The sequence below is a fragment of the Chanos chanos genome, chromosome 5 (genome assembly GCF_902362185.1).
Source record: "Chanos chanos chromosome 5, fChaCha1.1, whole genome shotgun sequence".
In the NCBI taxonomy this organism is placed as follows: domain Eukaryota; kingdom Metazoa; phylum Chordata; class Actinopteri; order Gonorynchiformes; family Chanidae; genus Chanos; species Chanos chanos.
Window position 1 is genome coordinate 44,600,124 of NC_044499.1, and position 21,703 is coordinate 44,621,826.

The following is a 21,703-nucleotide window of genomic DNA, read 5'->3' on the forward strand; positions in this document are numbered from 1 at the left end:
TATGGAAAGAGACAATATTAAGAAAACTTTGTAAGTTGCACATAATTTCATATCATCTTGAATTTTTTCATTTTATCATTTTTGCGATTCAAAAAACTTCATGTCTTATGAGTGGACAGTCGAGTGAATCATTAACCTCCAGTTAGAGCCAAAGAGTGCTTTAACCACATATTAAGGCTTTAATTATTTGATGTGGGGATAAGCTAGATAATGCTGACATTTAGCAATACCACAGTGAGTTAAGGCTCAAAGGTGTTCCATCCATAAACGATAACAGTAAAACATAAGCAAACTTTACATTCATTTGTCAACAGTCTTTAAAAAAAAAGAGAGATTTCTGATTAAAAAAAAAATGAAATGTACTTTAACACCTTACGGTGAAACAAATGAGTTTTCTTACAATGACATATAGTCTATTTACAATCAAAACAGTAAAACGGCAGACTAAAGATTAAAAAGAAGAAAAAAAAAAGATTTGGGAAATGAAACATGAAACACAGATTAACTATACACTGTAAGCATACCCCTTGTTGAGTAAACTGACCAAAAGTATGACTCTATGGTGTCCAGTAAAAGGCCGTGATGGCTGGTATAAGTACTGGTTACTTAAACTGGCTTACCACGGCAAACGGCTAAAGACACCAAGTTGTGTAAGCCTATAAAGGAAAGTGCTTTTACTACAATGAAAATGTCCAGGAATTATACTTGGATTTAGCAGATTTCTTTTTGATCTTCTCATTTCAATAATAAATTAGGGTATTGTCTAAACAACATACAATACAAGTGCTTTGGGTTTCTTTTTCAGCCTATTTAGCTGCAGAGACTGCGTGGCCTTTATTAACAGGTGAATGATCCCAAAAATGGGCGAAACCTAGTGTCAACATGAGGGACAAAGAAAGGATTTAGACAGAATCACAAATACACACTACCAGAGAACACACTCCCAAACACGTCAAAAAAACAACTATTTTCCCCACGTTTTTGCAAAGCATAAAAAAAAGTATTTATTTACAATTGCTCTTTGTAAATTCTCTCAACCACATAGGTGGATGTAGAGGAGCACAATTTTCCATAAATCAGTCCAAGTAGCAATATTCAATAACACATTCTGAAAAGTCACAGTGGTACCAGTTTGACACTGCTTAAGGAGAATCAGGGAGGTGATATTCAGAACTTGTCCTAAGATGCTGCTCCTCCTACAATCCCATATCTCAGTCTATACCAAGGCAATTTTATCAAAGGTTTGCAGCCAAAGGTTTAAATACAAACAGAGTTGTAAGTACATTTCCAGAAGGCAAGATTCTGGGAGATGCAAACTGTGCAATACAACCAACAGCAGCAGAAAAGTAAACCATTACCACCCTTTGAGCAAACAAAGGTGCTCGACTGCACACTGCGAAAATGAATTACTTGGCGTACAAGCGACTGAAGTTAACAAATGTCCAAACATTAGTGTAAATACACATTGCTCTTTTGCATCTAATGTATAGAACAGAAGCTTGGTTGAATAACGCTTAAATGCATATTGCTGTTTTTTTTTTTTTGTTTTGTTTTGTTTTTTTCATGAGGCACAACTGAGGGGCTCTCTTACTGTTCTCAATACGTTATCTACCAGGTAATTCACTAAATATGCAACAGTGATGTGGAATGATGGTTGCTTTCTATAAAGCTCTTCTGTAAAGGCCATTACCAGCTCTTCCATCTCTACCATAGATCCATCTATTTAGTATAACTTAAACCTGAGCTGCGGCTTTTTCCATTAGACTGTCTCTAATGTCTTGAAATGATCCATTTCACCATACATATATGCTATACGTCCGTGGGGCTATTGAAGGTGATTCCAGTAGTACCTTTTGTTTTATTATTTACCACATATTAAAGAGCCAAATGAAGAATGTAGCAGAGATCTTTAGAGGTGGATTCTATACTCCTGCACTAAAAAAAAAATGTATTTTCCCTTTTCAAATCCTGAAAATCAAACCAAAAGCACCGACAGCACAGAGGACCTAGGGGGAGTCGTGTTAATCTGCATACCGAACGAAGACAGGAGCACGAGTGAGCGCTGACCATATTCAACCCAGGGTTTCGTACTGTTATGCCAAAACATCGACCGATTTCTAAGGACCAAAAAAAAAAAAATAACAAAAACATGAACACAACACGGATAACAGTGAAGCCAACGTGATCTCAGTGCAAGAGGATGTCGATTTCAATTTACACAGGGTAGTAGTTGTAAGCCTTTGGCTCTGGGTACTGTAAGTCACCGTGGCCCAGTCCACTCCGGCAGGAGGCCACACGGCTCCTCCTCCTCCTCCTGCTCTTAGGGCTGCTGCGCCGTGTGCTGCTGGGGAGGGGCTGACTCGGAGGATGTGGGCTGGACGCTCATGGGCTGTGATGCTGGGGGAGGAGGTGGTGGAGGCTGAACTCCTGCTTGCGTGTTGGGGGAAGGCGGAGGCGTTGGACGTTTAAATTTATCGGGACTGTTGCTTCTTCTGGGGGAAGGCCTCTGGTAGGGGAAGGAAGAAGAAAAGAGGGTTTATAAATAGACCAAAACACACACACACACACACACACCAATGGAGCTGAACATCCTATGTAACAAACAACATCCTACAGCGTATTTAACTGTATGGTAACACAAAGTCAATACAGACCTCAACTAAAGGAAAATGTGTTTAGACATGTCTTTGTAGTTTTTGTGTGGGTTTTTTTTTTTTTTTTTTGCGTTTTGTGTATGCTCTGTTGAAACCTAATGCATCAATATCTATTTATGAATCCATGTTTTAGCACCTTTTCTTCGTGATTTTTTTTGTTTGTTGTTAAATTCATTGACGATCAACAGGTGATAGTCATTTGTGGTAATAATAACACCTCCATTAGTTTAAAAGCCTAAAAGCAGCTTCATTACAAAGTAGCTTATCCTTTGAGTGCAAACTGGTCTGGCAAGTCTGACAAATAAGTGAGAGAGAGAAAGAGAGAGATCACAGTGGCTTTAGAATGTGGGAAAATCACATTCACAAAAGACTAGTGCTTGTTCATCTGGCAGACCCCAAACATATTTTATCTGTATTATTACAAAGCAAGGCATTACTAAGGGGCAGGGAAAAATTCCCATCACTTAAACACACTCTCCAGCCATGCAAAACAGGACAGATAGAAAGAGGTAGCTCTCCGTGACAACCTCTCTTCCCCTGATCAGCATGAACTTTTACACAGTTTTACAATCACAACGCTTACACATCCATGGTGTTTTTAAAAAAATGAAAAAAAAGCTGTCATTCTCTGACAGCCAGTTCATTCAGTGTTTACGTGTATGTTCAGCAGGACTCAGAAGGTGAGGTACTCTGTGAGGAATCTCTCATCCAACTGTCTTTATTTATCCCACTAAATTCTCCTGTGTGGATCTAGTGGTCTCTGTGAGTGTTATTACAGAAAATGTAGTGACCATGTAAAAAGATGGGGATAAGAAGGCAAACCGGTTCAAGGCGCTGTCTCTCCCAACGCTCTCTGGGAGATGCCCGCAAACTGTACGCACAAAATGAGCAAGATGAAACTTTAGCCCAGGGTTCCCCATCTCTACTCCTCCGCATTGTGCGACTACGCAAACGCCGTTTACATACACCTGACTCTCCACGCGAAGGCTGTGTCGAATCTGTGTCAAAGGGGGCGTTAAAGTCGGAACAAATTCGTGCAGGAAGAGGAACCGGCTCTGTCCCGAGGAGGAACCGGCTCTAACCCTGCCCTGGACGGAACAACCTTTTTCCAATCTGAGAGCTGCAGGATGAGGGCGGGAAGAAACGGGTGATGGTTCTACAGCACTGGCCCTGAAGAGGAGATTGAGGGGCAAGCGAGGAAGAGTGGGTGAAGAGGAAGCAAACAGACTGGTGACTCACCGCGATGCCATGTGACGTGCCCACGTGCACGTGGAGACCTGGGGTGTTGTAGTAGGACATGCCCGCTCGGGTTAGGGTCGCCGGAGGGGTGAAGCCTACTGCATGACTGGCATACGACAGACCTAAGAGAGAGAGAGACAGAAGACTTCAGCCATGTATGAAACAGGATCTGACCTTAAATGATGTGGAGAGTTAGCACTGTCATAAAATTAAACCTAAAAGATTACAAATCCAAATATAACATAATTACCGCAACATATTAACATATGACCACATCAAAAAAAAAAAGAATGTTTTTAGCATTCTTGATAACATTCGCACAATATTTCCTATTTGCCTATTTTCTGTATTGTTCTAAATAACTACTGATTGTCATTTTGTTTGACTGCTGGAGTCAGAAAAGTAAACATTTTTCTTGTTTTTAAACCCTGTTTCAAAAATATTTACCTAAGGGTGTGGTTTTGTTACCAAAACAGACACAAGGAAAGCAACTCCCTCGGGCTTTGAAAATATGTTTCAAAATGCGGCGGGCACTTCAGGTGGAGCTGAGTACGTCGATACACCAAGCTATCGCACTTCAGCTCAACCACTGACCTCGCTGTAACCCCAGGTTAGGGAGCACCATTAATAACTCACTCATTACATCACAGACCGCCACAACATCTGCCCTGGACGAGCCCTGTAAGTCTACGCTCCTCCGTGCCAGCCAGATTTTTATAACTACAGGGAAAGGTTAGCCAAACACAGCTGTGGTCTTTGCTTCACATTAACAATATGCCATCATGGGTAAATACTCTTCTGGTCTACTTAATGAAACACGGTTTGGTGAGCACCATCAAGGCCCTGTGCTTAGGCTGCATCTCACAGGAGCATTTGCTACACAAGTCATATCTCAATGGCAATGCGTTCACCACAGACTAGAGAGTGTCTGGTCTTTAAAACAAAGCAACTGGTTTGCCACGCGTACACTTGAGTATTGGGACACAGACATGCGTTACCTCAACAACCTTAAGTCTAGGGTATTACCACACACAGTTTCAAATGAAGTTTACGCCAACAGTTTATGAAGAACAACATGAGTGGTCAACACGGTTTTTAAAAAAAAAAAAAAAAAAAAAGACCAAAGAAGCCCACATAAATCTCTCAATGTGTTTCTGACATAAATCTCTCAATGTGTTTCTGACATAAATCTCTCAATGTGTTTCTGACATCATCAGAAAGAAGGCCAGAGATTACGAATGGCAAAAAAAATGCATATATGTATTCCTGTGGAACAAAGTGTGTGAAAAGGCAGCATATAGCCAAAAAATACAACTGAACAAAATATACATGTTCAAAATAAATGTTTCTTATTACCTGCAGATTATAACCTGTTTTAAAGGGAACTTAGCTAAAGCAAACATAGCCTCAAGCCTGCACTTCACATTCTGCTTACGTCTGCATCGTGGTGGCGTCTCTACAGCTGGCAGTCTGGGGCTTAAACCAATATTTGAAAATGACACTACTGACACACTGCCGCTGTATTAACACCACGCTGCTCCAATGGCCCGAGTTGAGCTGTGAGTATACAAAGTAAGGGCAAAGTAAGCCCTGCTGTAGGGTTTTTTTCCTTTTTTTGTTAAGTGTGTTGAGCATTCTTCAAACGCACACTTAACAGTCACAAACAAAATGATATGGTAACGATTCCACAGACTGCTTCTGTAGACCGGTGCCAAAAGTTTAGCGTGCCATTTCATCTTTCAGCCTGACTGGCAAATGATTCTTACCCACCAAGAGTTCGAATGGTAACTATCAAAAAAAGAACCCGTAGGACCAGTAGTGCTGCATTTAACTTGTTCTCTATTTTCGTTAACGACTGAAACAACATGTGGAACAAAGTGGTACAATGTCTTCCAGTTCATACCGTGAACCTTACCGTCCATGATCAACAAATCATGAATAACCTTAAATCACAGACACCAAACCGAGGTTTGCGTTGTGTTCGGACAGGCGGAGGGTGTACCTGGTGAGATGGGTCGACTGGAGCTGGGAGAAGGCGTGTAGGGGATGGGACTGGAAACAGTGCGGGGTCGCAAGCCTTGTGCCGACATTTCGTTAAAGTACCTATGAGAACAACGGAGGGAAAAGAGGAAGTGTCTAAGAGGTTATCTCATAGTATTTAATTATAGATCATAAAGCACCAGTCATCCATACATCAGGGCGGACAGGCAGGGGTCCCTGGTTCAAATCTCAGTGTCACCGCGGTCTGGTCTGGGTATTGCTAAGAATGCAACTGGCTGTGCTCTTGACATGGTTAATCACACAGGGTACTTTCCTTGGCATCTATACGTCCCCATGCGTGTACTTGTGTGAAAACAGCTGGGGGCTGACCTTGCAAATATCAGAAGACATATGTTCTAGCCTGCACCCTCCTGGTCCGGTGAAGGGGTTGTGTTATGATAAGGGCTTACGACAGCGGGAATTAGACCATCAACACACACACAAAAAACCCCCCAAAAAACAAGAGAGACTCGAGTGAACCGTCGTGCACACCTCTCGTCGTCCATCTCCAGACTGGACTCGCTCTCAGACAGCTGCCTGCACAAGGCCTCTCTGCGCTCCACCTCTCTCTGCAGTTTCCTCTGCAGCCGAATATTCTCCTCACGCATGTGTCTCTCCTCCTCGATGTACTGAGCCCGCTTCTCCGTGTCTGTGGGAGAAATACGCACGCGCTTTGTTGACATGTAGACAGTGTCTATCAGTGGTAAGGAAAATAGTGGCGGTGAAGCCAACAACCAATCTCTATGTCAATACTTGATACTAATGGATTTGAAACTGCTGAGGAAACAGATGTGAGGATTTCATCAGCTTGTGGCCATGACAGAAGAGCGATGTGTATATGGAAGAAGGACAATAGTGCCATCTGGTGGCCATCCAGAGAACACAAACACATAGACAGACACTCAGTCCCCATGTTTACACAGGGGACACGAGCCACTTTAACCATGACCTATACTCCAAGGTCCAGCGATAGGCTGGACCTAAATATAATCATAACCTAAGACGAATACATCATAGGTAAACTTAAGCCCACAGTTAAATGAATAATTAAGTGTGGTTTTGCAGATTAACAGTGAAACGTGAAGCCAACAAACAACCACTCCACTTACGCTGGAGCTCTGCCGTACGCAGGTTCTTCTTTAACCTCTCCACCTCGCTCTTCAGGAAACGGATGTGTCGCATCATGTTCTCTGGAGAGTCGATCTCCATAGAGATGTCTCGAGGGGATGGAGGAGCAGAGACGGGCTGGTCCAACTTCTCCTGGAGAATTCTACAAAGATAGATTGACCCTGCTCCATAAGTTCCAACAGCACACACACACACGGTTCCTGTCATCCTGCCCTTTCAGGACAATGTCCAACTATAGCAGCTGAGAAATACGTTAAATGTAATACAGGAAAAAGGTAACGATAACTTACTTTACAGGAAGTTTTAAGACAGCTTTTGTTTTTCCTCCATATGTACTTACAACAATTAACCACTCGTTTTGTGTGTGTGTGTTTCTTTTTTAACTGATTCATTATTGTTCAAACAGTTCACTGGACTAACATCTCATTTAGAACTCAAATGCGTGCGAAACAGATTAAATATTCAAATGTCTTTTCTTTCACAGGGTTTGACATCAGCACTACGTTAGAGATTGACTGCTTCCCGTATCACTTTTAGTGAACTTGGGCATTGTTATCTGATGAAGCTGATATCAGTGTGAGCCCTGCCAAGAACAGAACGGACCTTTTTTCTGCCTCTAGTTTGTCCATCCGCTTCCACAGTCGATTAACCAGAGCTTCTTGTTCTTGTTCCAAAGTGTTTTCCAGGTCAATCTTTTCTCGTCTCAGCTGGATTGATCACACAAAGGCGGTTCCCTTAAGTAAACTGTGAAGCTTTTACGCTTTACACTGACATGTTATCATCTCGAGAGCAGTAAGTCATTCTTATCTGATTTATAGAGGGTGAGCACAGCAGACTTTACATCAGTTAATATTGGCTATTGTGATGATGCTGATACAGTGTATGCTGAATAGCCAGTCAAAATACAGTCAGTTACTTGTCTGACAATGGGACTATACCGACTGCCGCAGGTTGTTAACAGATTTCAATCTAATTAATATTTAGAACTAAAATACCTGTACTAAAAGTGCCTGTAAACAGGCAAAGAGCATACTGTACCTGTTCAAGAGTGAGCTGCTTTGAGATGGTGTCATTCTCCAGCTTCTTGATCTTCTTCATGAGTTTGTTCACCTGAAATTCCTGCTCCTGCTCCAAGTGCTGCTCCAGTTCGGCTTTCTCATGTTGTAACTGACAGAGGACAGAAAACCCCAGACATGCATCAAAGCATAGCCAGAGAGCATCAATTTAAACTTTGCTTGCAGAGCCCTGTACTTCTTATTTATGCATTTGTTGGTTCTTGCTTAGTTTTATTTTACTTTATTTGGGTAGGTGGTTATCTGTGCTGAAGTGTGCTGATGAACACTGAGACATAGACTAGAAGGTAAACAAAGAGAATGTAGCCAAACACAATTAAGAGTTCAACAGATTCCTGGCTTGTGTTTCATGCATAGGTGGCATGCTTTCCCACACAACACAGACACAAGCTTGAGTCTGACAGCATTACTAAATACAGCAAAATATTTTATGCCTTAAACTGTAACCCTTTCAACTCAGCAACCCATTTCTTTTCTTCAGGATATTTCATTACTTGAAAATCATCTACAGTCTACAGTTTTATAGTGTCTAGTTTTATCATTTATACATAATCATTTAATAGAAGCCCCTTTTGGAAAATACTGCAAGTAGAATACATTTTTTACTTGTACTTTTTAAAACTAAATTTCACTTTGCCCTTTCTTTGTAATTCTTTACCGTTTTGTTTTAGTTTGGGTCCTTAAAAGTCCACTGCTGTTTGATAAGCACCTCACTTCTTAGTAAATAATATACATGAGTACATGAGTTATCTCAGAAACAATGTCAGGTTGTATTTTACATAACAACAGTTGATGGCTACATGAGGGTTGCTCAAGGTCAGTGAGTACAACCTGACTATAAACATTGATCAACAAGTGCAAACAATTCTGAGGCACTGGTGGGAACCATGCATCTGTTACTGGCCAAAAATACTCAAGATGATCAAGCTCATGAGACTTAAGATTCAGACAGTTTTCTGAGGAAATTAATTCCAGTCCGTCCAGGATTTCACAGAGGACCAAAAGCTCAAAATATCATCACTGGCATCAACAAAACCAAAAAACAGGAATTCTCACTTACTTGCATAAGTTTTCGAGACAATTCATTGGTCAGAAATTCCTCTTCCTTTTCATAATTGACAGCAAGCGTTTCCTTCTCTTTTTGAAGGGCCTGAATCTTTTTGAAGAGTGTGTTGCTTATAAATTCTTCTTCTTGCTCTGCTCTTGCTTGCTGTGATTGAAAAAAAAAAAAGATTTTTAATACAACAAAAGGAAAACAACACCAAGTCACTTTATTCAAGCGTGAAAGTTATATACCGCACATTTAAATCCTATGATTTATTAAAGATTTCCTTACAAACGTCTCAGAAAGACACCTGTAGCATTTACCTGGTGTGAGGTAAGACTTGATACCAGCTACCACACTATAAAAGGCCAGAATCGATGTGACAATGCGAGTTTTTTTTCACTTATGTGAAAATGTTTGCTCATTTGTAGTGTGGGAGTTGAAGCTTAAGCCATCATCAAATATTCATAACCTTGAATTCAGGTTGCAAGTCCACACTAAGTTTGGGCGGAGGTCTGTGTGTTCTCTTAATGATTGAGAAACTAGTGAGCAGCATAAAATATTAAAGCAGCTAGATTGTCCTCCAACTGTGTCATGACTTTCTATGCTACTTGAGAAACAAGGTCCTGAGGATGATGAAGTTACATTTTGAACGCCCAAAAAGTAAAAACTAGGTCAAGGATTGCTTACAAGGTCTGAAAGGCAAAGATAACAATAGCATACATCCACGTTTTTCACGACAATGCTTTTCAGCGTGAGAAATTAAAGAGCAACCTCTTCGCCCCCCCCCCCCCCCCCCACTGATGTAGGACACATAAATCTGTCTTAAAAACGGAGAACCTGAAAAACAAAAAACTGTGAGTTCATGTCTCTGTCTACTCTGTAACTGATTTATTAAGTGTTAGCCAATTCTACCGTTCGCATAACAAACAGAGCAGTCTCAGGGATGAGTCACAGTCAGCTGCCTGTTGAGGCACAATGCAATCTCCTAGCAAAAAGAAGAAAGAGACCTTAATAATGTAGGACTATACCATCACGAGGAACAAAAACTCCTGTAAACCTTATGTTTAACATCTTTTATGAATCATAAAGAAACATATTAAGTTTCATGATATCAGCCAATGGTGCAAGCAGTTGGGCATCTACATGATCAATAGTAAGAATAACTGCCCAAGTCACACAACATGTGCGTTGCTGTGACGAACAGCACAGGATCTTCCTGCACCGCTGCTGGACTGTACATTCGGTGAAACACGGCCTACGGTTTTAAGATTACAGTTTAGGCCTACTGCTTGTGACAGGCATATTATGTTATCCATCTTCATATTTGCTATATGAGCTCCCTCATGGGCATAACTCTAGATTGTTCTCACTAAGCTACCTGAGATAATGCGCTCAAAGACAAGCCAGCTAACTTTCAAGTTGAACTGCATCTAGTGTGACTAGATCTTATTACCTAGCTAGTTTCCAGTAGGCACCCTATATATTTCATCTTATGAAAAGACGCACACTTTAATGAGGCAAAGCAATATTATCTCGGAAAAATGATTTTGTTTGGGTAGTAGAATGGACATGGTCCTGCCTGAACAGTCACTTAGATATGTAAACTCTGGAGAGTTGGCTATTCTTGTAAACTAGTTGGCTACTGCAGTCAGCAACGACGCTCAGGTAGCCGTAACAATAACAAACACCTTAAATAAACAGTTTGCTAGTCTAATACTAGCTAGCTGTTCGATTTTCATTGTCATTCCTATGTGCCATATCCTTCATGCATCCTGATATCTTAAGGTTAGAACAACTGACACCAGCTAGCTCACTGAGGTGCTACAACTCGCACTATATCCAAGTTGTCGGTTACAGCTGCTACGACATCTTAGTTGGATTCTATGGCAGGTAGTAAGCTAGGTGGCATTATAAATGTTAAGCTACGTTAAGCAGTTTAGTAAGTTAACGTTGGTTTAATGTGGTGTCCTTAATTAACTAACCTAGTTGTCGTTGTTACTAACTGTCCGTTGCCAATCAATAATACATATGCTATGGACACGAGCTGTCATTGTCTCTAGTGCACAACCAAAACTGTTTTGGTAAGTTAATAAACATGCATCAATGAGAAACACAACAAACGTTGACCGCTTTCACAAAGCTACATAGAGATAGCTGGATAACTTAAACTGAATCAAACTCCAACCTTAATTAAGGTAGCAGTTAGCATGTCTTAGTTTTAGGACATTCTGCACCATCCATACTAGCCAGCTGAGGACAGACGGGCTATTGTAGCTAAGTTAGCTAGGTGTTGTTTTCCATTTGCCTAATCGTTAACCAAGTTAGCAAGTCATGTGCCTTGTATAAAACATGCTTCTATTTTGCATGTGCCTAAAACGAATTTATCTGGCATCTCAATAGAGTTGCACCACTGCAGGGACAGTTTATCGAACTGTAGCGATGTAGCATGCTACTTACAATAGTGACGCTTGCTTTTCGCAGATCTCGATTCTCCTCCTGCAAAGCTTTGCATTTCAGTTTGAACGTTTCAAGCTCGATTTTCAATACTTTGTTCTCTTGCTGCAAGGATGCAAGTCGGTTGGTAAGTTCCTCAAGACGAAATGGAGATATAACGATGCCCGGCTTGCTGGAAGATGAAGATGATGAACATTGTGGCGTAGCAGAGCTGCTGCTACCCGCACCATCCGTATCACTCTCGCTAGCACTGTCCGCCATGTTTACGGAGTATCTGGGAGAGCAGTGATGCATGAGGCTAGAGTGGTGGAGGAATGAATCGAGCACGCTACGGGCGACCCCTCCTGCAGACCTGCGATAACGGCACCCTGGACAGGTAACGGTATTACGTGACGAAAACGCCACTTGTTCAAAACAATTATTTGTGCCTCTGAATTCAAGGCACTGCCGGTCTGCAATACAGCGAACAGCGTTTAGTGATTATATGAAAGTCAAATCAAATGAATATGATACTAAGTGCGAAATAACATTTTAAACCCAGCTCTTGTAAAAGCTAAAGCATCCCTGCCCTAGACACTTAAGACTTGCTTGAATAAGTTTGGAGGTCAAAATTTATTTGCCCAACCAAAAGTAACAGACAACGAATTCTTTTGCACAACATACGCTATCTTAATTTCTTCACATTAAAACACACACCCTACCACATCACTTAACACATTATCAGTTTCTAAATGCTGGATGGTTTTGTCATAACACTAGTGGTGAGTTTATGGAAACTGCATTCTGATGTTCCAAACCAATACTACTGTGTATAAAATTTGACCAAACTTCTCTATAGAAAGATAAAATGTAAAATTTAAATATGAGCATTTCTTGTATCATCCCTGAGATACAGTTTATTTGACAGAGAAAAAAAAAACATTGACGAAGGATCCACTGCGAGAGTTTGAACACAATTTATTTTATGCTTAAATAATTAATTAGGTCATCCAGTGTATGTCGTATCATACATATGTTACCAGATCATCAATGAATGACTTAGGGTGATCTCATATGAGTATATTCAACATAAGGAAAATTTTCACTAAAACCCAAATGCCCCTTTAAACCACAGCAGCCTTAAAACAAATAATACACTGCTAAAATGATTACAAATGATTGGCTTACAGAAAGACCTCTACACCTTATAGCCAATACACGTGATAACAGTTAAAAGTTTACAGCGTGCGAGTCGACATGATACATTCGGGCAATCTCATTTTTCGAATCTGTAACTGCATAGGGAACTCTTAGCTGCGTGTAGGGACAGTGTGTCTTCTTGCATCACAACGAAGTGTGGTCTGTGGTGGTTTTATGGTATTACTTTTCCTAGAAAACAGTGATAGTGACAAATGACAGGACTATGAATGCACACAGACTGAACTTTTTCGCTCTGCTTTCTCATAACGCAGTTTAGAAAAAAAAATCAAAATAAGTAAACCACATGCATCACAATGTTAGTTGTTTGTGGAAATAGTTGCCCAAACTACAGCTATTCCCGTTTTTGTAATTATTGAGAGTGGCAGAAGGCTTAAAAGAAATGTCCTCTGTTAAAATCCAGCTAGCTTTTTCTCATTTACAAACAATTTTATTCCTTCAAATAATTATACAAGTAAATGTGTTACAGCAAAGCCTTCTTTTAAAGTTGTATCAAGGTTGGCATTTCATTCCAATGCACTTTGAAAAAAAATGTAATTTTCAATCTGTGAGACACTTATTTTAGAATTTATACAGAGTGATTTATATACAAGATCTCAAAAAGAAGAAGAAGAAAAGAGCATTATACACCCCAACATTATGGGTCCAAGAGGAACAATGTAAGGCGAGTCTAGAGGGTGATTCAAAAGTGTCCCACTTCCATTTCTGTCAAATACTAATGCTTTTGTGCCATCTTTGGTCACAGAAATGCTTGGGCGCTGCAGTTGTGGATTTGATTGCTGACAAACTCATCTCACGTTCATTGCAGAAGAACGTCATACAGCCAATGTTCTCTTGATACCATGGCAGATGCCCTGTATCATTGACAGAAAAAATGATTTTTCATGCTCATGCGAAATCAAAAGTCCTCTTGCTGATAACCATGCGTTAATGTAAAAGCTGCAGACACACAATCCCATCCAATGATTTCCTGTCTGTGGATTTCCAGTGATCTCTCTCCCAGGAAAGCAATAATGAAACAGTTTCAAATCTGAAATAAACAAAACAAAATAACAATGTTGTTATGAGTAATGCACTCAGTGAATACAGATAAATAGACAGCTGATCAGACCGTCGGTTTAAAAAACTGCAAACAGAACATTTTTTCACTAATCAGGTCTTTGGCATCAGTTACAGAGCAGTACAATGGACAGTTTGGCTGTGTCTGCATGTTTATCAATGGATACACGTTTCTATTGTGCTGAAAAAGTGTCACAAAGCAAATTTTACTTGTGTCCGTTGAACTGATGGATATGCACAAAGCCTATAGCTTAAGCCCGCAGGAATCTACACTGGCTTTGCTTTTATGTAGTCTCTCTTCAAGCAAACAAGAACATACCAGACTGAACACACAACTGTTATGATTGACCCTTTTTCTCCTTGTTTTTCCCTTCCCTCTTTTTCGCTTTCGCTCCTTCTGCCTCTCCAGCCTGGAACACAGAGAGGGTAGAGTCAGGATAGAGTCTGTTTGAATTCAGAGTTTGGTCCATGGAGATCATTTGCAGGACACATCCATGGTCATCCAAAGAGTTTTAAACATTGCTGTAGAAAAAACAAATGGGTAATCATTTTGGTTCGAAATCAAGGTTAGCTGTGAATCACGCATTGGTAACAATGGAAAACCAGTCTTGTTAAATCACTCATGCAGCGTTTGACTTGTGAAGCTGTTCCTTTAAGGAATCAGAAAAAAGGGGGGGGGGCAGAGTGTTAGAATTGTGTGTGTGTGTTTGGGAAGTGTTTTGTATTTCCACTCCATATCACTTCACACAAAAAAAGAACTGCAAATTCACTAAATTCAACTCACCAAACCAAAAAAATCATAAACTTTCATCAGCCCATCAAAAAAAAAAAAAAATTAACATTAGTACCCAAAGCAAGCTCATTCGGTGTCCTCTGAGCACACATACAAAGACGGCAACAGCAAAGCAAACTCAAAAAGGTCTGAAACGCCAGATCCAAAGACACAAAGAGCCACACTTTCACTCCAATCAACACATCAAGCTTTCTCTGAGACGCCTTGCCGACCTCAGTGTGCTCCATCTGGGGCTCTGAGCCCTTAGCAACTTCCTCCTGCTCGGCCCTACTGGCCTGTTTGCAGCGCTTTCCTCTCTTTCTCCTGTTTTTCTCCTCGGATGTAACTGTACGCCGTACCACTTTCCGGATCACCTGAGAGAAGGGATACAGTTACGTCATCTAGCACTCGTTCTGCATTCATGTGGGGATGGATGGAGTGAGGCATGTGGAGAAATAGACAGGCTGGTTGGGTGTAACTGTTACTTTTCTGGTGACGACGTTTCCATCTTCATCTGTGAACTGCTCCTCTGTAACTGACTCCCCAGGAATGTTTTTGGCCTGTTCTCCCTATAGAGGATGGTGTATGATAGGACATTGAATATTCAGTAGAAGACTAATTGTTCAGTTCCAGGTGTACAAAAACACACGCACGCGCACACCTTAAGGAAGCTGCAGACATCTGCAGAAAGCACCACACCATGATGTCTGTTTACAATCAGCACTAGTATATGTTTCAGAAACCAAAAATGCCATGCTTTTATATGAGATACTTTGTATGTGAATTTTAAATGTCCAATTTGGCTGTACAAGATTTTTTTTTATGAGAGGAACAATATAGATATCCAACTAAAGGGGTGATAGATTTTATCAGAATGCTTCACTCATTGCATACTCAAACCAGCTGGTAACCAGTCAAGTTAGAGTGCAGATTCCAATAACAATCCACTGACTGTTTTACTAATGTTTATGGCATGATGTGCCAATACAACCCCATTTGGAGATCATCCAAAATTCATGGAAGATCTCAGTAATGGGGCAGAATGGAAGAGAAGAGAAGAGAAGAGACGAGACAGAGCCAATGGTGCCAGCCATTTTTTGCCATAGGTGAGGAGGAGCAGTGAGCCTGTCACTGCATGCCTGCAGACACACAGCCTAAACACAGCACACAGCATAAGATATACATAGGCGCAAAGTCTCTGCCTGTACCACAGGGTACCTTTAGGATCACCCTCCGCCGATACACTCTGGTGGTAACAGTCTGTTCCTCGTCAGAGCTGGATTCATTAAGTCTACGGGCCCCCTGATAAAGTCAGTTCAGCACATTTCAGTGGAACATGAGCTCTGCAAATTGCGTGAAGTCTGAACGGAACACCTTCAATCTAGCCTTTCTCACTTAGAATTGCACACTGTGCTCAAGCAATAATAATGAAACGAGGTTACACTGCCCAACAGATGTCCTGTCCCGGTACAGTCCCCATACAGTTGTTAGAGGACATCATTCGAAAGCAAATTATATCAGAAAAAATCCATTTTTATGGGCAGTATATAAAAATAAAGTAAGTGCTTATGGGAACATGTCAAAGTCATTCGGTGTGTTATTGATACACTAACATAAATAATTAACACATGCTTATCTTAGTGTTGCAGAGTTAACCATGGATGTTTATGGAGTGCTTGTAAAGAAGCTTCAACATGGGTAAAATCCAAGCATTTCATCATGTAAAAGGGGGTGAAAGCATGACAGCACCTGGGCTTTGGACTCTGATGTAACCTCCTCCCTGCTGCTTGGTCCTTCTTTGCTGGTCTCTGGAACTTCTTTGCTCACCCCCTGCTTCTCAGCTCCCGTCTGGGTCTTGATTTTCACCCCACTCGTTGACTCCAAATCCTCAGGACGTGGCCCTGCTTGGGCTCGAAGCTCAGGATGTTCTCCATTCTGTTTTTCCCCTTTACTAGAATGCGCTTGGCTGTAGGGGGAAAATTGTGGATTACTTCACAATGCCACAGCTGTGACAGTGAAAATTACATATCACACATATATTGTAAACACATCAGCACTGATCATCTATCACCACAGATATACAAATAGAATAAACAAGTCTGACCTTATCTCCTTTTGCTCTTGTGCTACAGCTGCACTCAAACTTCGACCAGAGGTTGATGTCTCCTCTTTGGCACTTTGTGACTCATCTCTCCAACCTGGAAGTGAGGACATGTCTTTTTCTGCCTGTTCTACTTGAGAGAGAATTGCTTGCACCCTCTCCTCTGTCATCTCCTCATCCTCTAAGCCTTCCTCCAATTTAATGTCCTCCAAAAGTGATTTTAGCTTCTCCTCTGTCATTTCCTCCTCTTCCTCAGAACCAGACCTGCCGCTCCCACTGAGCCCAGTGACCGTAACATGAGGACCACTGGCCACAGGTTGTGGTACCTCTTCCTCTCTTTGTAAGGGCTTTGGGAAGACATCTGGCTCTTTTCTGATGTCTTCACTATCGTGATGGTCAGAGGAGGCCATGGATTCATGGCTGACTCCCATATCATCTTCAGTTGACCCCTCCTCACGGCTTTGAGACTTTCGACTTCCTAAGGAGGTATCCTCTGCTATCACCGTGGGAGGTTCTGTGTCCATGGGAACAGGACCAGTGGAAGTGAAGGGCAAGGACAGGTCATTGGGTCTAACTGGGGATTTACTAGGGGAGTCTACCCTAGTGTTGCTGCCAAAGAAATCCTCCTGGTGGAGTGGGGTAGGGGGCTCATACTTTAGCTCTGTGGGCGTTTGCAGCTCCAAGTCAATGCTGTGGTAACCTGAGTGATATAACACAATGGAAATGATGGGAACACACAACTTCAACTAATAAAATGTGATGAAGACTAGAACAGATGAAATGGAAAGAGATGTCTGTACATAAACTTAACTGAGTGATACAATAAAATACAGTATACACTGATGCTGATGGTACTGCTCGAAGTGAAACATGCTAGCAGTCTACTGATTTTTTTCAATGTATTATCAGACTTTGAGGATGTACAGTGTGCAGTTACTGTCCATCACTACAAACATCAAAAATTGACTGAACTGACATTTGTATCGATTCAAATGCTTTCCTTTGTTTTTTAACTTCTTTTATTCCATTCCTTTACTGTTCAAAAAGCCCCCGTTGTTTATGGACTGTCATATAGTTCTGATTATTTTAAATGAAACAAGTGATTGATGATTAATGGGTGTTTTGCTTTCAATTTAGTTCTCGGGGGGGAAGCATATTAAATATAGTATTAAATGTAGACTTCAGGGACAGAAGGGTCTTGAGGTAAAATGCTGGGAACTGCTGTTGATGTGACAGGTTCAACAGACAAAGGCCAAGGAATGGGACAATGGTACACATGTAAGGTAGAAAGGTCTCCTGTCAGCAAAGCCTCAGGACAAAGAGACAGGGGTGAAGAGGAGGTTGTATGGAAATCAGAATCTATAAGTAAATCTAGGAGTGAAAATAGGCAAAGTGGAAAGGACGGTCAGTGTTAGGCAGATGAGACATGGTAGTGAATGTTAGTAAATGAAACTGGTTATGCAGTGTTAGTAATTAGGTGAGCCTAACCTGCTATGAGCAAAGAGCTACAGCCAGAGCCAGCATAACTAACACAACTACTGTTTGGGAGAGACAAAAGAAGAGAGGAAGCAGCAGGTGGGTAAAGATGCCCCCACTGCACTACATAGGTAGAAGGCACAGCTGTTAATATGGGAGAGGCCATGAGGCAGGAGTGGAGTTGCAGGTCTGGTTTTGCCAAGGAAGCGCTCTATCAGGAAGGTTCATACGAACCTGGGGTGCAGGAGGGCTTAGCAGCTACACAGACATCAGTAAAGCATACATTCCATTATAGCCACAGCCATGCTATTAAAAGAGTTACATGTCTAAACCATAGTGTTATTCCTACTGTTGGACAGAGAAAAAAGGAATATCTGATAAAGCAATCATGCAGTGAGAGCAATTTTGTTATCATAATTATGTTTTCATGTATCATAATGATCATTATCTTTTTGTTAAATAAGTAGCAAAAGAAGCCAATATTCTGTAAGTGACAGAAAAATGAGGATTTTAAATTGTAGGACTGCAATGTCAGTAATACATTATATACACATAAACATAATGTTTATGGAGCTGAGGAGAATATGAAGCAAATCTTTAGCCCATCTGTGAATATCTTTCATTAAGCATATTGCCAAAAGCATGCTATTTAATATGCAATCGTTAGATGGGATAGAGTTTTGATTCAACGAAGGCTTATGTTTTTGAAAGCTTCATGCTTTTTTCCTATATATACATACAACCAGTGCAGTATATATAAAGATATATATTCATGTTACAGTAAAAGATTTACTGTATCACACTAGCCTCTAATTGGATAAATGAAAACAATATGCTAGGTTGAGTAAATAGCAATTTTGATTTCCAGGAATCAAATGGAAAGAAAGTGAATTTAGTGCTCAGTATAGATTGGAATTTAGAGAAATGAGTGTTCAGCCTTGTTGGCTCTATATTTCTACATAGATTTATAAGAGAAATAAAAAGTAGAGTTCAGCTAGATGAAGCTAAACTTTACCATCAGCCTGATCCAGGAAAACTGCGTTATCATCTGCAAAACACCTTGTGCCTGAAATGTTACCATAGTCAAATATTGGCCCTTCCAGCAATGTCACAATATCCATCCGATTGATCTTTGTCAGCGCTGAGGTTAAGACGTCCGCTACAATGGAAGGAGGAAAGAAAACAAAAAACAGATATTTCATTTCTTCAAATTGTGAACTGTCCATTCATTCAAACTGTTGAATCACTATCACATATCTCACCCATCCACACAGATAAGTGGCTTCTTTGATCAGTCATCTTTTGATGAAAAAATATACAACACATCATGAAAAAAGACACTGGGAACAAAACATATAACTTGTGGATTGGGTTATATGAAGAGCTGATGTCATGGTCCACCTAGTGAATGTTACAATGCATGGAAGGTTTCAGGAAGCCCTGCATTAACTTTCAATAACACATTCCCACTGCACAAACACACAGCGCTTTTGTTATTATTTTAGGGTGGAAGCAGGAGTCCACAGGTAACACTAAACTACAAGGGCATTTACCAGGTGTGTTTCATTCCCACAGCAATAACTGTATTTCAACTGCAAAACAAGGAAATGGGATACTTACTTGTAGCATTTTTACCATCTCTGCTAACCCATTTCTTTAATAGCATGAAACTCTGAGCTGCCAATGAGTTGGGGTTCTCCACACGAATGTGATTTATCTCTTCTACTGAGAAATCCATTTCCCTGGCCAGCTCTGCAACACATTAAATATAGATTAACAGTCTCCTCTCTTCCCCAGACACATACGCAATACTGCAGTGCAGGCGGGTCAGCAGACTGCAGTTGGCACTCCCTTCTAATCACAAATATACCCAAGGCCAGCTCAAATTCTTCACTAAATACACCAGCAGACCCACAAAAACAAGTTAAACTTAATTCTGTTTATCAAAATAACAATTTCAGTTTTAAATGTCATGTTACAGCACAGATGTACAATAATACAAAATTGTCTGAAGCTTAATGAAAACGTTAAGGTAGAGAGTCTACACAATGTCCTGTAGGTGGTGATATTTATTAGGTTTAGCTTTTCTTACCAGTCCAGCTCAAGCCCAGATGATCAGCTACTATGGCCATACGCATTTCAGTTCTTTCACAGGGACTTTGTGGGCCTAGAGGCAGAAATCAGAATGTTAAACCTCTGTGAAAACCAAGTGAATATGATTTCAGAGACTACCATTTTCTGGCCAAACAATACAAAAATTAACTGGAAAGGCTGTGGGCTTGCATATATATTTGGGTTTTGTAGACTTATGAACAGAGATAATTGTTACGATAAAGTGTATGGGGACATATATTGAATTTGCCTCAAGCTTTGCTGACCAGAAAATGGTATGAAAAACCTTATTACAGTTAAGTTGTAAGATATGTTGAGAGGTTAGATTTGTGAGAATGTACCCTATGAATCTAATGGGCAGTCCTTTTCACAATAAAAGCTCACCAGAGACAAAATGAATACAAAACCCACAAATAAAAAACCAGGCACAATTCAGATGTCTCTATAGCTACAGTACAGGGCCAAATGTGGAGTCACAGTGTAAAATGAAACTACACATGCGGGCAACCTGAGTGCTGTGGTTGGATTGCGTTTTTGCATGGACTTAAACAATATACTGCAATTCTTGACTGTACAGAAAATAGTTTAGAATCGGTAGCACTTCACAGGGGCAAGAGACCCATAGAACATTGACTCTTCAGTCATACTAGCATGCTACAGTAAAACTGAGTAACTTATAGAAGGAGATAAGAATCTTAATCAAAGACAGTACACAAAGAGAGAAATGACAGAATGACAGAAATGACAGCTAAATTTAGGTCACGCCACAGGCAATCACAACGGCTCATGCAACTATACGATCAACAAGTGGAAAATTTTACAAACTAGGCTTGATCTCCACGCAGGGGGCCCCTAAGGGCCCAGCAACCTGACTCCCTCCACTCCCAACAGTCCTTCTACTCCTTCTCCTCCTCCTTTCACTGCCGGCCTGCTCAACCTCTGCTCTCACATCTCTAGCAGACCTGGATGTATGGGAGGGCTGGGATGCTTCTGACAACGTGGTGTTCCTTGATGTGCTGCTGTCTTCATCATCATCTGCCTGCATTTTTTTCTCTTCATTGGAAAGGCAGTCCACAAGCTTCACTGTTTTGTTACTAACACCCTTTGCAACAGAGCTTTTACAAACACCTTGTAATCGCTCTTTTCCTGTCTTACAAACTGCACTGCTAACAGGATTGGTTCTTGATCGATACCTAACTGGTGAAATTGGTAACTTAGTTGGTATCGGCCTTGTTTTACCTTTCCCTGTTACTAGTGTGTTGCCACTCTTTTTCTGTGATGAGAAAGTGCTGATTGTGTGTCTTTTCAAGTCTCTTACTGGGATTCTAGATCTGGGTTGTGTATTTGGGA

The 21,703-nt window shown here is 40.8% G+C and overlaps 3 protein-coding genes across 3 annotated transcripts in view; all 3 read right to left on the reverse strand.

Moving 5' to 3' along the window:
- Window positions 1-156: 156 nt before the first annotated feature.
- Window positions 157-11,900, reverse strand: ccdc6b (coiled-coil domain containing 6b). The gene is given in 10 exon segments (XM_030775576.1): window positions 157-2,382; window positions 2,384-2,506; window positions 3,894-4,015; window positions 5,896-5,996; window positions 6,426-6,582; window positions 7,043-7,203; window positions 7,665-7,768; window positions 8,100-8,228; window positions 9,195-9,344; window positions 11,640-11,900. Coding segments are annotated over 10 exon segments (1,473 nt in total). The 5' UTR covers window positions 11,898-11,900; the 3' UTR covers window positions 157-2,214.
- Window positions 11,901-14,230: 2,330 nt separating this feature from the next.
- On the reverse strand, window positions 14,231-17,709 carry LOC115812599 (ankyrin-3). The gene is made up of 7 exons (XM_030775083.1): window positions 17,703-17,709; window positions 16,769-17,465; window positions 16,414-16,630; window positions 15,883-15,975; window positions 15,150-15,233; window positions 14,875-15,038; window positions 14,231-14,267 (listed from the first exon to the last, which is right to left on the reverse strand). The coding sequence occupies exons 1-7, from the start codon at window positions 17,707-17,709 to the stop codon at window positions 14,231-14,233; spliced, it is 1,299 nt and encodes a 432-aa protein (XP_030630943.1).
- Window positions 17,710-19,245: 1,536 nt separating this feature from the next.
- ank3b (ankyrin 3b) overlaps window positions 19,246-21,703 on the reverse strand; it is a 65,420-nt gene continuing 62,962 nt past the window's right edge. Inside the window, exons 42-44 of the mRNA XM_030774339.1 lie at window positions 20,334-20,408; window positions 19,862-19,993; window positions 19,246-19,400 (exon numbers count right to left, since the gene is read on the reverse strand). Coding sequence (XP_030630199.1) covers window positions 19,246-19,400; window positions 19,862-19,993; window positions 20,334-20,408 — 362 coding nt within the window. The remainder of the gene's footprint in view (window positions 19,401-19,861; window positions 19,994-20,333; window positions 20,409-21,703) is intronic.